This window comes from Embiotoca jacksoni, unplaced genomic scaffold (genome assembly GCF_022577435.1).
Source record: "Embiotoca jacksoni isolate LCO1_2020_lvr unplaced genomic scaffold, fEmbJac1.0.p SCAF_35, whole genome shotgun sequence".
NCBI lineage: Eukaryota > Metazoa > Chordata > Actinopteri > Embiotocidae > Embiotoca > Embiotoca jacksoni.
The window spans coordinates 3511727-3528470 of record NW_027185387.1 but is presented as its reverse complement, the minus strand read 5'-3'; the positions used below and the strand labels follow the sequence as shown (position 1 = coordinate 3528470).

Genomic DNA, 16744 nt, shown 5'->3' with positions numbered 1-16744 from the left:
ATTTATTTGGCAGGTTTTTTTCTTTGATCAAAAGCTTTGATTTATCGTTCATGATTGTATATCGATATCTTTAAACTTGTGGCCTTCAGAACGAGTAGCAACGGCTACAGCAGATGCTTATGAGCTTAATCAGTAGTACTGCTGAATGATTTTATATCTTTGTCACACACACACTCAGGATTTCAGGGAGAAGAACACGGATCACATGCGCCCGGACATCGTAGCTTTACTAAAGAGCAGCAAGAACGCCTTCATCTGCGGGCTGATGGGCATCGACCCGTCGGCCACTTTCCGCTGGGCGGTTCTCCGAGCCTACTTCAGAGCCCTGGTGGCTTTTAGAGAGGCGGGAAAGAGACACACGCAGAAGAAGACTGGTAAGAGCCCACGCTTAGAAAACTCTTGTTTATATTCCCATTTTACAGCAGCAATGAGGCAGAGTCTGTCTGTAAAGAGACACATGTTGCAGATGGACGGGTAGAAAGTCCGTATGTTTTTCAACAAATGTCTGTAGGGCTTTTTATTTTTTATAAAGGCAGCTTCTGATGTTTAAATGGTGCTTATATTATTAATTTACTGAATTTTCAAAGGTTTTCAGAGACAGATTACATCAGAATAAATGCTCAAAGTGATGAAACTAGCTGATATTTTTAGTTTGGGGAAAAAAAGATCACTGTCAAAATGGCAAATCCAGAAAAAGCAGAAGAACATTGACTTTTCTGATCGGTATAAACACATTACAGATACAACAAAAGTAGTAATAAACTGTCAGACTACCAAATCTAAAGAATGACAGTTATTTGATTATTCATCTTGTTTTGCTATGTTTTTGTAGCTTGCAGTTTATTGGTGTCACCAGATAAAAGCTGAAGGAACTTTGAAACATAAACAATAACCAAGTAAGCTCAGCTAATAAACTGCAAGAGATCACAAATATAGAAATGTTCAGTTTTCCTGTCGTGTCCAGTAATATATGCTCATACGCCATACAGTTATGGTTTTGTCCTCATTCATTATAGTTTTCTTTGTCGCCGCCATGTTTTCGGTAGTCACTGTTCTATAGCATTAATGTACATTGTAGTAGAGTGGTCATGTACTTACAGTAGCTCTGACTCTTTTTCCCTCTCAGCTTTGGCTCTCTAGGAATGCCTTCTTTCCCCTTAGACTTTTCTCTAGCTGTACTTTATATCCAGATATTACCTTCAGATGTTCTTTCAGCACTGCCGGCGTGTGAATCAGATTTGCGCTCTGCACCCTCTTTATCCTTCCTACACATGAAGTGTAGATGTTGTCATGTGAAAGTAGATTTTTCTTCAGAAGTCTTTAATCCTTTGCTTTATCCTTAGATATCTTTTAGAAATCCTTCCAACTAAACTCTAAAGATATCAGTGTCACCCAAGGGATTCTGTTACATGTCTTCTGAAACATTTCTGAAAAACCACAACTGTGTTTTAAACTTATGTCAAAGTTTTTAACAAGTCTTTGATGTATATACATTATAATGGAATAAATTCAATTACCACCTCCGTCCTGCCAAAGAGGACAAAAAGTAGTATCAGGTCACAGAAATACCTCTAGAAGACAATGTATGGAAGAGCCTTTGGGGGGCGAACACCCACACACAGAACTACAACGGCAAACTTTCTACTGCTGCCGCCAGTTTTGAATGTCAACCATCTTCTCTCCAGAAGTCTTTGCACAGGTATCTCTCCAGTAGACGACTGTGTCTCTTGATCTCTTCTTCTTCGCTGTCTAATCTGTCATTTCTCTCTCTCTGTTTTCCCCCCCTGTCTGTTTCCTTCTCTGTTTTCTCTTTTGTTTTGCTTTTCCAAGGGCATGATGACGCTGCTCCCTGTGCAGTATTGAAAAGTGTGGATAGTTTTAGCTTTCTGCAGCACCCTGTGCATCAGAGAAGCTTAGAGATCCTGCAGAGATGCAAAGAGGAGAAGCACAGTAAGGCTGCCAACTGAACGATAACTCCTCCCACTTTCATGTCAGACAGTGACTTGGGAAACTGTAGGGATGCAACCGACCAACATCATCAGTATTTCTAAAGCCAAAAGAGAATATCCAAAGAAGAATATCCAAACTTAAAGAGACATCGTTTCACAACGTTTTTTTTTAATGTTCCGCTTTTGATTAGATTTACAACTCTTATTTTAGACTAGATGCTTGTTGGTCTGTGCTCCCTCTGTCTCCCTCTTCCCGCTCTTTTACACACCTGCATGCATTTGTTCTTGATCTTTGTCTTGCATGTTGTTCACAAGCATGCTTCGGTCATTCTGTCACTCACACGGTGCCGGTTCAAGGCTTGCAGAGAAATGCATGACTGCATCGCTCTCCCAGCTAACTCACACCTCGTGGTGTCCGACACTTTTCCTGTCAGTAATCACACTGCTACACTTTCATGTTTTGTTTTTTATTTTTATTGGGCAGCGGGTATAGTTGCTTGTTCACCAAACACGTGTCTAAAATCAGCTGTTGTACCACTGTCACTAATACCACATAGACTGGTGATGGTGATAGAGGACTGAGGGGGGCGTAGCTGGGACGCACATGTGTGCATTATGATCACTAACTTGCTCACGGGCAGCTTTACATGTGGTGCAGGACACACTGTACAGCCGACCTCACACACTTCTCACAAAAGGTCTCCACAAATATTCCATCACACTCAAATGTGTTTGTGTGTTTTTGTTTTGTGCCACCCTGCAGCTCCAGATGAGAGTGAAATTGTTGTACAAAGCGATGAAACTGAAAAGGGTATACAGTACTGTTCGGCCCCAGTTTGCTTTACGAGGAGGCTAACACACCGTAGACTTCTCTGATTTCTCAGCACTGTGATTGATTGGCTGTAGGCTCACGGGGAATGCTGGTGTATGAATTATATCACTACAGTCGAAACCCAGCCAGCACACAAAGCAACCTTTATTAAACCCACTGTACTTGCATTTTTACTTTCCTCAGATAATTACGTGACCAAATGTGTTTGGAAAATTGATGTTTTAAATAACTAACCGATATCTGAAACCTACAGTCCAAACTAAACTAAATAACTCTTCAGTATCACAATTCGACACTAACAAGAGCACAAAGCTGTTAACCTCACAAATATTTACTTTATGAAATCACCTGCAGTAGTTTATACTTCCAATAAAAAGGCACAGTCACTGCAATAACACTGGAGTGTAACGTGGTGTCAGAGGTGTGGTTTTGTGATTGTTTGTGTGTGTCCTTATCTGTGTCGTGTGCATGTGTGTGCTTTTTTTTGTTCTTTCACATGATGCCAACCTGTTTGTTTGTGATCAGGTGTGAGCAGGAAGAGTCCACGCACGCCTCTGTCAGACCTTCAGGGAAGCAACACCATTAATGAGAAATCGCCACGGTAAGTGTCCGCGTTGTGATCGTGTGTTTCGAGCCCTTCGTGAAGCTTCTGATCTCATGTGAGAGCGGCTGTGGGTGAGATGGTACAGCGGGTTGGTCAGTAATCGAAAGGTTGGCGGTACGATCCCCGGTTCCTCCTGTCCACATGCCACATGCAGAAGTGTCCTTGCGCAAGACGCTGAACCCCGAATTGTTCCTGATGGCAAGCGAGCGCCTTGCATGACAGCTCCATTAGTTTTATGAATATGTATGTGAATGGGTGAATAATATTAATACATTATATTTATGTAGCGCTTTTCAAGATACTCAAATAAACAGGTTAAAATGGTCAAAACAACACAATAAATGTATAAATCGCACAAAAATCACATTAAAATCCACTTAATCATTTTCTTATTTGGATTATTACAACGAGAAAAACATGTACGTTGATCAGTAATGAGGAACATGAACTTTTTGCATTTGGGCACTCGGACGGTTAAAACTGGTGATGTTTGTTGTCAGCGCCGTCACTCATTGGCCTCCAGGGCATCTTGTAAACTTGCTATTATTTCTTGGATACTTAGAGCGCTACAAATAAACTTGTCAACAAACCCCTGAACAACTTTCTTGCAGACGATCTGCCATGTTTACGTGGTGTTAGTGTTTTTTGTTTTTTTAAATTATCTTCTGTCATGCATGTAACCCTCATGATATTTACCTCTGGGCATTGGGGCAAACATGACATTACTTTTAAAAAGAAAACAGAGTGATGACTGTGCTGTGACCCCGAGCGTCGCTCTCATGCCGCCCCACCGAGGCCGCCCTCCACCACTTCCTCTAATTAGATGTGGGCTGTGAGATTAGCAGCCCACGACCACGACGGAGGGTCTCATACAGGACAAGCTTTTGTTACACAGGAGCTGTTAAACCCCCCCCCCCCCCCCCCGCCCCCCAATAATGTGATTTGCAACCTCTGCCCTCCTTCAACGTCCCTCTCCACACACTCATCCTCCACACGCTAAGAGAGCACTAAACCCCGCGCAGCTGCTTCCTCCGTGATGTAAAGTCAGAGCTATGCGTCGGAGAGGAGTGCCCGGGGAGTGATAAATATCGAGTCCCTGCAGGGTGCTCCTCGGCTGGACGGAGCAGCAGACAGTGCGGTGCTTTATGGGACTCTCAACTTTGGGGATAAACACGCTACAAAACGCACACTGTACCATCACCACTTACTGAGATCCACGATCAGCTGGGGAGAAATTATCCTTTATATGGATGGCCAGATGCAACCAGAAGACTTGTGCTTTACTATATTGTAATGTCAAAATGTATTTGCAGATTTGGCCACAGACAATAAACCCTTAAACACTGGTCGCTCCTGACGTTATTCAAGGGGAACGTATCAACTCAGAAACACGTATATATCCAAAGACTTTGATTTACAATTATACACCGGAGGTTTGTGGAGCTTCTGCTGTAATTTATGACATTTTAATATAAAGCAGGCTGGTTGTACAAATCATACGTGTCTGTACTGCTCCTCTGGGACTGTGGAGATGTAATCCTGTAACAAGGATAGAGGAGCAGTGAACGTAGCTGTGTGAGAGAAGCGTCCTCAGGGTCTCTTCTGTGGCCTCCATAAAGAGAGAGAGCTTTAAAAGGCTGCTCTCCTGCTCTTTGTTTTTACTTGTATTTTCGACTCTGCGTCCAAAATGTATTTCAAAATTAACAGTTTAAGATTTGACCAAAAACTAAAATTGTGGCTTGATTGAATCGAAGCAAAACAAACAAGCTAAAACTGTTACGAGAGGAAAGTATTTGATTCCTCTTCAAGTCACTTTTTAGAAAACATGTTTATGTTCAGTATTTCAGAGACTGAGAATCCACTTTCAATCCAAACATCTCGCTATTCACTAAAGTACAGATGGCTCTTCTGTTCTGCTGCTTTCTGTTTGTTTGGACTTTTATTTTTAATCAGCCATTTTAAAATCGCTCCACACGCCAGTTTCCTATCTTATTTTCGCTCCAGGAATGACTCGACCTCCTGTTAATAACACGGTATGAGTTAGCGAACACATCCTGCTGCTGTGTAATAGTATGAGGCATTAAACTTGTCTGGAGGACTTGTAAACCTTTAAATGATGATACTGTAAACAAAATAAACTGCTCCAGTGAATCTGAAGAGCTGAATGATAATGGCAATGATACATTTAAATACATTTATTCTCTATTTTGAACAATATTGTTGAAGAAAGTCTTTTAATGTATTTATTCGGTTCCTCAGACAGTTTTATTTATTTATTTTTTTCCTCCTCTTGTCTTCAGCTGTGGGCTGAAAAGAAGTTCAGGCTGGTTGTAACCACGACCTGACCGCTGCTGTTTTTGTTTGTGTTCTGGGCAGGTGGTTAGGTTTCACCTTGAGGCTTGAGGTTTAAACGTTTGAGGCTTCAGTAAACTAATTTTGTATAAGGGGAATTTCACTCTCTCCTTAGAAAAAACAAACAAACATGGAAACTGCTGCCCCTGCTGGTGACATTCCTCCTGACAAAAACATCCCCCTTTACAAATAGAAAACACAAGGTGTTGTTTTGGTGCAGTTTAGTCCCTCTTCTTTAAAGTCAAACTCGGATCTGTTCGAAAGGGCCAAAAAGGACAACGCCTCCCTCTCCTACAGTTATGTGTTGCCCCAGATTACAAAACTTGGTAAAAGATGTTTGATTTTATATCTGAGACCTGAGATCTGTATCTAATATGCATAGTAAAACCAGAATGTCACACAGTTGATTTTTAAACAAATGTGTTAATTAGTGTCTTACCACTGCAGAAACAAAGTTTGTGGATAAGAAAAAAAAATCACCGTTGCTCTCAAGACATGATCAATACATCAATGGCAGGACAAAAATATATATATTTGTGGAAAGACCAGGTGACTGAATAATGATTCTATCTGAAGGCCTTTATCACAGAAAATACAACAAAAACTAGATTCAATGTAAGAGCTGTAAAAACATCAGTAAAGTGTAAGACCATGACTGACACTGCATGGTTTAGGAGTGTATGTTTTTTATTTAGTCATAGTTATTTTATGTAATTGCATCTGGTAGTTTGACATTTAAAAGAAACAAAAACGATTAAGTAAACGTGTTTTTAGCCACGAAAGGTTAGAAATAATTCACTGAATGTCGACTCTTATCAATGTAAAATAATATAATTTACCGAATGGGGTGACAAGTAGGTTGGGTACTCAGGTGACTTTTGTTGATGTTTTTTATTTTTATTTCGTATATACCTTCTTTTTGCTTTGATGGTCGGTGCAAGTAAAACAAATAGAAATGAATAAAGGAATTCCAAGCACTTGAATAAAAGTATTGAAAATACAACATGTTATATATAAATATATGTTACACTGTAAGTACAGTTTATACGTTGAATTTATATAATAATGGAGGATAAATAACTCTTCAAATTGATTCATTGATTCTAATAAACAAATGTCTAACTGCATGTTAAAGCTATAATATTTAAGATAGGTTTAGTTATATACGTTCTGTTTGCTGTCTTGTAATGCCAAAGTTCATAGAGTAAGGTAAGCATAAAATATATATGAATTTGGATTTCTATGTATTAATCGCTTTTACTGGTCTGTGCTTTTTTTCTTTTCTGAAGGAGTTCTCCGGGCCTCGGCTGGAACGGACGTGTGGGTCGACACAGCCGCTTATCATCCAGCAGCTCCAATGCAGAAGAAGACGGCATCTTCGTCAACTCTGCCAGCAGCAAACTCCTCGAAAGAGCCCACGACATCCTGATGTGAGAGACAGGACACGTCTGCAGTCGCCATAACACTCTGAACCCACCTTTAACCCTGGTGCAGTGATGATGCTGCTGTCTTTTCACCGAAGTGCTTTTCTTTCGTCTATTAAATAGTTCTCTTTGTGCTTCTTTCTGGTTGTAATTTATAACACTAGTCATCACTTTATTTTAGTTGTTATTTTGTTCACCAGTGTTTCTTAGTGGTTTAGAGACATCTGTAAACCTGAAAGAGCCGAATTCAAACATCTGCTCCGCTGACCCTGACCTCTGACCTCCCTACGGAGGGGAGCAAGTGAAAAGGGAATTTCCTCCCCACGGGGATGAATAAAGTTCCACTTTATTGACAGGGATATGACCCACTGGGGAGGAATTTCTGGGATTAATTGAATGCTTTGTTGGCCTTGTTCCCGACAGTAACAAACTACTCATCTCACCTGTTGATTTAAAGAACTGCCAGACTAACTTTTCTATTTTGTTATTTTATAAACAGGAGGAACAAAAACTACAAATCAAAGCCAGTTCTTCCGAAGGTACGGGTCAATACATCTTTTATTGATCATAATTAAAGGCAAAGATTCAAACACAGTGTTACATTATCAACTGACTCTGACTTCCCACCTGCAGCATTTGCTGAACGTCAAGTCGCTGAAGTACCTGAGCAACCTGACGCTTCACGACCGCATCACCAAGTCCCTGCTTCACCTGCACAAGAAGAAGAAACCTCCCAGTATCAGCGCACAGTTCCAGGTCAGACACACACGCACACACGGCAGCGTACCAAAGAGCTCAATGATTTTCCATTCAGTAAAAGTAACACGATGAGCCCGAACTGGACCGAGGAATCCCCCTCCAGCTGTGAATACGATACAAACAAGGTGTGTCCTTTACCAGTGCCCACGGGAGGAAACATCCCTCTTTTCTCAACCTGCTCACAGCCTTTATTGTCCACTGTGTGCGTGGCGAGTAAGTGTGAGGTGTCTGTTTTACAGTAACACCCAACCAAAAGTTATAGATGTATGAGATCATGTCTGGTATTAAAAAAAAAAATAATACATTGGGTTTGGTGAGAAAGTAGAAAATTAGCCTTTACTCATTCACTGACACACCCTTTTTTAAATTCCTCATTACTTTTAAAATGAGCTTATTCCTCCCATTTCAACTCCTGAAATCAATCAGGAAGCTGTTAAATGGGACCGCTCTGCTCTTTGATATTCTTTTTAAAAGGCCGCCTCGAACAGGAGATAAATGAGACAGACCGCTACCTCTTCTAGTCAGGCTCCCTTTAGCTCAAAAATATCTGATGGAAGCTCTCTTTGGCAGCCGGTAACACACGAAAGGCTAAGAAAAACTCTCGGCATCTAAAATGTGCTATTTTCTCCCTGACTTCTGAGAGAGCGAGCCGTATTTCTGTGGCTGTTGGAGGTACAGACGAGTGCTGAGGCCCCTCTGGCAGGCAGCCCCGGCCTCTGTGTGTGGATGACTTCACTCTCCACATCCTGTGCTGCGCTGATTGCTTTAATCTCCCGTGGAGGGGGGTGGGGGGGCGGAGGGGGGGGGGGGGATGCCTCCCGCCACTCAATTATAACGGACACATGCTGACACACATGTGCGTGTGTTTACAGGCGCAACACAATAGCTGCACATGGAAATGCTACACACATGGTTCCTTTATTATTTTTTTTTCCAGCGCCACATGCCTACGTAGACATGTTGCTAGCAATCATGATGCCAGGCAGAGACTTTAATCCTGCAGCAAAAGAGTTTTTACTGTCACTTCGACCCCAGCTGATGAGAGAGACACACCTGATTGTGGCTCCTCACTGTCAAACAGCTGTAAAGTTTTCCTCAGCTTGTTGTGTTTTCTCTGCAGGCGTCTCTCAATAAGCTGATGGAGACTCTGGGTCAGTCTGAGCCGTATTTCGTCAAGTGCATCCGTTCCAACGCTGAGAAGGTACAGTGGGTCGACTCCACATTGCTGCCACTTTGACTGCTTTGGTTTAGTTTTCAAAGCATTTTTTCATTTCCTTTGAAGTTCGAATTTTTTAAAGCTGTTTATCATCCACCCCCCCCCCCCCCATCTGTAACCTCCGCCGCCTGTCGCTCCTCCTTTTCTCTTTAATTTTTTCCCCCTCTGCTCGATTATCTTCTTCTTTCTCTGGCTATCTGTCTGTCTCTCAGCTGCCCTTATGGTTTAATGATAACCTGGTGCTGAGGCAGCTGCGTTACACTGGTATGCTGGAGACCGTGCGCATCCGGCAGTCGGGTTACAACATCAAGTACAGTTTCAAGGTAACGCTCACAGATTCACACCCTGTAGATACTCTTTTTAAAAATCATATTTTATGAACTCATCATCTTAAATTGAATATGGTAAATAACAAAAGAAGGAAGTACTACACCAAATATATACAACATATTTCCCCAGAATTTAGGTGGTTTTGCCACAATAGCTGTTAAACACTTTGCTTTTTTGTTTTACAATTTTATGACACATTACTTCATATGAGTACATAAATTTAGGCTCCTGCATCTTTTACTCCAGTATATTTGAAAAGGAAATATTGTTGCTTTTACCCCACTACGTTTATTAGAAAGTTAGTCTCTAGAAACATTAAAGTTACAGTTTTGAAGATCTGAGTTTTGTTCTCTTTGGCTTCAACTCTGGAAGTGAACATCGTGTTTTTGGACTCTTTCCCAGAGATCTAAACAGTGTCACCTGTGTGACGTCAGTTAGTTGGCAGTTGAAGCATGAGCCTGTTGAGTTAGCTCCGCCTACCCTCTGTGGTGGAACAACCGGGACTTTCTTTCTTTAATCTGTTCTGAAATACAGAACTATACACTTTACATATTACATCCATGTCCGGTAAATGCCCACATTTGATACTTCATAACTCTGGTTGGCAACTCAGCTTTTTGTTGAAAACAATTTGTCTCCACACCCAAAAGGGCAAAGAACTATTTTATTCAACATGACAAACTCATCAGTTTCACAGGCTGTGTGATGTACTCGATAAAGTGAACTGACCTTTATGTGTAGAATCGGTGGAGTTCCACTTTAAACTCTATTCATTTCCTGAGAGTTATAACAGACCCACTTCACCCAGGATTTTTCGACCTTTGTCTGAAAATGCCAGGAATCATGTTTTCCAGAAATCAAACACTCAGTAAGGAGTAAAAGGAGTTCAGCAGCAGATCATATTAACGTGTCCCCTCTGTGCAGGCGTGTGCCGGCCAGAACGCCGTTGTACTATCAATCTCACCGCTCACCACACAAAGCTTAAACAGCACTCGGGTTTCCATGAGGTTCGGTGCCAGTGATGAATTCCCCTCCAGGAAACTTGTCGCTGATGTTGCTCCAACTGGGTTCATTGCGTGTAGCGTCAGGAGGGAATTATGGGGGATGTGAGGTGGCAGCCATCTTAACCACACTGGCTCTCTTCTGAACAATGATGTCAACCTTGTGAGAAATGCAATGCGCCTATTAAAGCAGACCATGTTAAATGCAGATTGGAAGTGAGTTGTTGGACAGAAAACATTTGGGAGTGGCTCACGCCTACTCTGCTTTTTTCTCACACAAGTTTCCATTTTGTGGTCTTTAATGTGCCCGTCACATCCTGCCAAGGTTTTAGGCAAAGATTAAGTCACTCTGATTTCTTATTCAGGTGTCACTTTACCAAACTTAACCACAGAGGTGTCTGCTTTAGGTTTTATTTAGTGGAGCTCTTAGATCTTCACAGTTAGGCCTCCCGCTGCCTCTTAAATACAATCAAGGGTAGTGATGTTTCATTTATGGCACTGAAAACCATCTGAAATTACTAATTTCAGAGGTTGTTTTTTTTTGGAACAGAACTGACTCTGTGACTGATCAGAAGCAATGTGAGAGTTAGACAGGATGAGTTTCACTAGTTTTCAACTTCAGTATAAAACTGCAGTGGTGGAAAGTTCCTAAGTACATTTACTTAATTACAATTCATGAAATCATGCATGTTTTTTAGGCATTTGGACTGAAGTATATCCATTTTATACTTTTTTATATATGATAATATTGATGTTCAGTCTCAAGAAAATTTTTGTGACATCTGTAGTTGCTAGTTACTTTTAATATGAAGGTCCACCTATACTCACAAATGTGTTTTAGTCAATGCTACTCTTGTTGGATTTTTGACCTTCACCATGCAGAATGATTTATGTTCCTAATTTCTAACCAGGTAACTGAACTTTTTTATGTTAGAATCCTATCAGACACAAATTATCATTCAAAGCAGAGTATTTTCATACATCTATGAACATGCCTGTAGAGAATTTAAAATTTCACCCAAAAAAATAGGCATATTATAATCCTTTAAAATACAATGCACAGTTAAAAAAAAATGTTAAAACAGTGGTTCCCAACCTTTTTGGTTTGTGACCCATTTATAAAATAAGCAGCGTCTGGTTTTGGCTCTTTGTCATGTTTTAGTTGTCTGTGTTGTTTGAGTTCCACATGAGTACTACTGAAAAATGGTTCCCACTAACATTTGTAAACTAATTTAAAAATGATATTTATAATTTTGTATTTTGTGTGGACCATCCTTTTCATTTAAAATGTACATAACAGAGTGCAAAACTCATAAAGCTGCAATTTTTTCGATGATCTCACTCAGATAATTTTAGCATTAGACATCCTCATTTACCAGAAATTCCTCCAAACATATTTAGCGCTGCGGTCAGCGCTAATGAGAAATATCTTGAGCATGGTATCACTTTGGAGGATTCTGCTGTTCAGAACAGAGCCTCTCCATTGTCCTCGGGTCTCCGAAACACTCCCTATGCTTGTAATTGTATAAACACAGCATCTGTTTCCCCGTCCACCCCCTGCAGCCCAGGGTGCAGATTGTACTGAATTCAGACAATGAGCCTCAGTTTGAGGAGTGGGAGTTCAGCATATTTATGCCATGATGTTTGAACCCCTGCAAATATGGACGGCGTGGACTTTTACCTGAAACCACATGTTCCTTGACAGCTTTGTTTTTTCAACTTTGGTCTGCTCAAGAGATGCTACAGAAGCTTCAGTTTCTGCTGCTGATCAAGATTTATGTTTCAAACCCTAACCAGTTAATCCTCTACCAGACAAACTGTTAGCATTAACAGATTCATTGACATGAAGCTTTCATCAGACAGAAATCTTGTGCACACGACACAAACATAAATTTCAAACAGAGCAGAGCTGTGGGGTATTTACATTTTCTTCTCATTAACACCTTTCTTCGTTCTCATGACAGGATTTTGTCCACCACTTCTGTGTGCTGCTGCCAGAGGGCACTAGCGCGACCACAGAGGGCATCCAGCAGTGTCTGGATCAGATAGACCTCCAACCGGAGGGCTATCAAGTGGGAAAGACAATGGTATTCACCCACTTCCTCCTTTCCAGTTCTTCTAAATCAACCTTTCAAATATGCAAAACATGGTGTGACATCTGTTTTTAATGAAGCACATTATCAGTAAAAAAAAATATTTTAAAAAAATAGACATATGCGGGGAAAAATATTGTTATAGTTATTTCTGTGAAAATGTAAGAGGGATATCAGGGTTCATTAAGTCGCAATGTAAAGGCCAGATGTAAAAGGAATTATATAATTTTTTGGTGATTTTGGTGAAAAGAAAATTTTGAGGCTGATTACACTGTGTTATTGTGTTTATTGTTATGTTTACTGTTGCTGTATCTGAGACCAAAGAATGATTTACTCATAAGAATGAAGGTTTTTAAGTTTCTCAAACTTATGAAATGCCCCAAAATATATTTTTAAAAAAAGTCATGGACCTGAGGAAAGTGTAGTATTGGGAATAACCTCATAATACCTGGAAGCATCCTCCCTTTGAAAAAGAAGGATGTAATGTGGACAGTGCCCCATATTTGGTGTGTGTGCAAGTCCACGGTGTGACTCAGCCATGATAGAGGGGTCCATGCCTCTGGGTTGCTGTCTATATAATTAGAGGATCATACCTTACATTCTCGTGACCACGTATCTGGCCAGGGATTTCTGAGCTCTGTCTGTGCGTGTGGATACGATTGACTTTTGAGAGGAATGTGTGTATTATCTCGTGTGTATATCTCGTGCTGACTCCATCGTGGCTCCTCCCCTCAGGTGTTTTTGCGGGAAGCTGAGCGTCAGCGGCTGCAGGCCTTACTCCACCGGGAAGTTCTCCGACTCATCGTCATGCTGCAGCGGCGGTTCAGAGCCCGGCTGGAGAGGAAGCAGTTTGTCAGGATGAGAGAAGCCGCGACCTGCATCCAGGTACAGTACGGTGTTTTTTTTTTTTTTTTTTTATCATCGCAGCTGTTATCTCCATCTAGTTAATCTCTATTTAAATTTTTTTGGAAAATGGTCCTGAGAGTTGAGCATTAATTATCAACTTTTAGTAGCAGTATGATAAATAATTTGCTGATATCATTGGACGGTTTTACAAAATATTGTTGCTCACATTAATGTAGCCAAAGACGTTTTAATTCAAAACTAACTATTTTGTTATTCACGTTTTCGTTGTACTCAAAATATTCCGTGTAATGTAATCCACATGATTTTGCTTACAGTTGCAGTAATATGAAACCAAGATATTGGTAATACAATATTTTAACACTATTTTCATGTATATTTCCCATTTAAAGTGCAGTGAGATGCTAGATATGTAAAATCAAATTATTAAAAAGTATCCATTCAAATCAGGAATGTTTGATTTTAGCTTACAAGCTTCCTAAATGTAGTATAAGTTGAAATCTTTGTATCCAGCTCATAAACAGTTCATTTGTATTTATAATCCCAAAAGAAAGTCTTCAAAGAGACTTGAAATTGCCGTTTGAGTGAAGACTCTTTTACTTTTAAAAGAGATGTTGTAGTCACTGAACTTTGCCGTGTGTTGAAAACAATTCGTCATCATCTTCACCCCCTTGCAGAAGTGGTGGCGTTCTTACCAGTCCATAGAGGAGGAGGAGGATTATGACCACAGTGTCCAGGAAGGGGCAGCTCTGTGCCTGCAGACTCACTGGCGAGGTTACAGGGAGCGTCAGAGGTTCAGGCTGTGGAGGGAGGCTGCTCTGGTGCTGCAGAGGGCGTGGAGGCTCTGGCTCTACCGGCGCTGCACGGCCGCGCTGCTCATTCAGACAACCTGGCGCTGTCACCGAGCTAGAGAAGCCTACCTGCGTCTGTATGCCACGGTGGTACAACTACAGGCGGCGAGCAGAGGCTTCTTCACCAGACAGAGGTAAGTCTTACTGCGAAACAACTCATCGCTAGAAAACTGCAGTTAGATGAGTTTAGCAAACAAAAACCAACATTTTAGCAATTTTTCTAAAGGCTCTGAAAATAGCCTCTGAGGTTAGATGACTGTGATTTTGCTAAAGCTGCTGAGAACCAGATTAGTCTTTGCACACAGCTCTTGCAGTGTATTTGGGCTTTGTTCAGTGTGCTAACAAACTATGGCTTGGAAAGAGTGAACCATTACGCAAGCAATCCAACCCAAAGCTGCTCTACAATCAGCTGAGCTGCTGAGAACAAGAATTTGTATCTCGGACTCTGTGGTGAACACTTGGGGGTAGTTTAAATTAGTCAGTAATAACTTTATCTGTGTGAAGAGATTCTTCACAATAAGGGTAGGTAGTAGTTTCAGCTAAAGTTGTAACCGTGCCTTCTTGATTGGCAGCTTCAAACAGCTGAGAGAGCAGATACTGAGGGAGAGAAAGGAGCAGCAGGAGGAGCTGCTTCGGCTACAGAATGGCCAGGTGAGTCTCTCACGAGAAGAGGAGGAGGATTCGCCTGAAGGAATCATGGGGCTGGACCTCAGCACTTGGGAGGATCGTTCCTACGAACAGCGAGAAAGGAGCCTCCAAATCCTCAGCAGCTACAAGAGCACCGCTATGGAGGAGGGAGATGAAGGAGAACATGCCGGGACTAACGAGAGCTCCTCTAAAGCACAGACTGAAGAACCGACCTCAGGCCCGACGTCCACAGTGGTGGTGCGAGAGAGGGCTCGAAATGTAGACGAGCCGTGCCAGAAAACCACTCGGGCCAAGAGAGAGAGTCGGCGGATGAGGGAGCTGGAGCAGGCCAAGTTCAGCCTGGAGCTCCTCAAGGTGCGAGCAAACAGCGGTGGAGCGTCGTCCCCGTCTGAGGAGCGCCGCTGGTCTTTGGAGCTGGTTCCCCCCGCGAGCCCACCTCTTCGTTCACCTCAAGGCACGCCCGACAGCCAGAGCTCCAAAGGCAGCTTTGAGCTTCTCATGATGGACGAGGAGGCACCCAAGGCTACGGAAGAGGTGACAGACAGCGACGAACTCTGCTCCCCTCTTCCACCTGTCGCTCCGGTGTCTGAACCCAATGAAGAGGTTGTTTCAACAAGCCCGAAGCCAGATGAGCCACACAAGACAACAGTTTCTGACGCTGTTGCCTCCCAGGGCAGCCAGGAGCCAACCAAGATGGATCCAGCAGTCCCGTCTGTTCCTACGCATCCGCCCAAAATCGAGAACTACCTCCCAACCTTCTACGTCCCTGCTAGTGAGGGCAGCACAGTAATCTCCCATCGTCCTGCTGAAGAGCCTCAACAGAACAAAGAGGCAGCCGTCTCCGTAACCACCACTGTCGTTACGAAGCCTCTCAAAGAGAGACGAGAGTCAACTCGTCGACCAGTGGTGGTGGTCATCAGCATGCAGAAAGAAACGCCTCTCAGCGAAGAGACGAGTGGCATTGTCCGTCCCCCTGTAGAGGTTCGAGATTCTGCAGCCCAGACGGGGGAACTGGCATCTTCATCACAGAAACCAGACCCAGCTCCTGTTTCTCAAGGTCCCGTCCCTGGTTCTCCCGCTGTCCCTCGGGCTGACCAGGCTGTCATAGAGAAGCTGGTGCGGCTGAACGAAGAGAAGGAGGAGAGGCAGCGTAATCAACAGCAGCAGAATGAGAAGGAGATGATGGAGCAGATTCGACAGCAGAAAGAAGTGCTGGAGCGCCAGCGACTTTTCTTCGCTCAGTACGAGAGAGACATGTTTGAGAAGCAAAGAGGAGAGGCTCTGCACAGGATACAGCAGAGCAGACAGGGCGGACCAGATGTCGGTGGAACCGCGACCTCCAGCAAGCCCCTTAGACCCAGTTCGCTGCTGATCGAGAGAAGAGCAGGGCTAGTTCCTCACGGCAGAACCCAGTCCGACTCCACCGCCCCGTCGCTGCACTCTGCCCCTCAGCCCCAGCTGCCTCCTCCACCTGCTACTGCTCCCAGAGAGAGACGCAAGGACAGCAGGTCTGTGGCTGACGGCTGGGCACCCAAACTCACATTGGAGTCCAGAGATGGAGGAGGAACCAGAGTGAGAACAGCCACCAAGAAACCACCGAGTAATCAAGGCACCACAGTTAGTATGACAGATAAACCGGGCAGCATCTTCTTCTCTCCAAAGGACAAAGTGACATTTAAAAAGTGAGTTGTGAATTAATATTTTGCTGTTTTTTTTTTTTTGCTTGTCCTATCTATGTTTTTGTAAATCCATTTTGGAATGAAAATAATACATCAAATCTGACTTTGCCACCTCCCACTTGTGGTATAACAATGACGTGTT

General features: G+C 42.5%; 1 protein-coding gene across 8 annotated transcripts in view; it reads left to right on the top strand.

Annotated features, from left to right (window-relative positions):
• myo9aa (myosin IXAa) overlaps positions 1-16744 on the top strand; it is a 101469-nt gene that overhangs the window by 73331 nt on the left and 11394 nt on the right. For 6 of the 8 annotated variants that reach the window (XM_069165687.1, XM_069165689.1, XM_069165685.1 and 3 more), the window contains 12 exons: positions 179-374; positions 1831-1950; positions 3307-3382; positions 7027-7167; positions 7661-7700; positions 7795-7917; positions 9041-9121; positions 9349-9459; positions 12432-12554; positions 13296-13445; positions 14102-14409; positions 14848-16605. In XM_069165687.1, the coding sequence (XP_069021788.1) occupies positions 179-374; positions 1831-1950; positions 3307-3382; positions 7027-7167; positions 7661-7700; positions 7795-7917; positions 9041-9121; positions 9349-9459; positions 12432-12554; positions 13296-13445; positions 14102-14409; positions 14848-16605 (3227 nt within the window). The remainder of the gene's footprint in view (positions 1-178; positions 375-1830; positions 1951-3306; positions 3383-7026; positions 7168-7660; positions 7701-7794; positions 7918-9040; positions 9122-9348; positions 9460-12431; positions 12555-13295; positions 13446-14101; positions 14410-14847; positions 16606-16744) is intronic. The other 2 variants (XM_069165692.1, XM_069165690.1) reach the window with 1 other exon arrangement.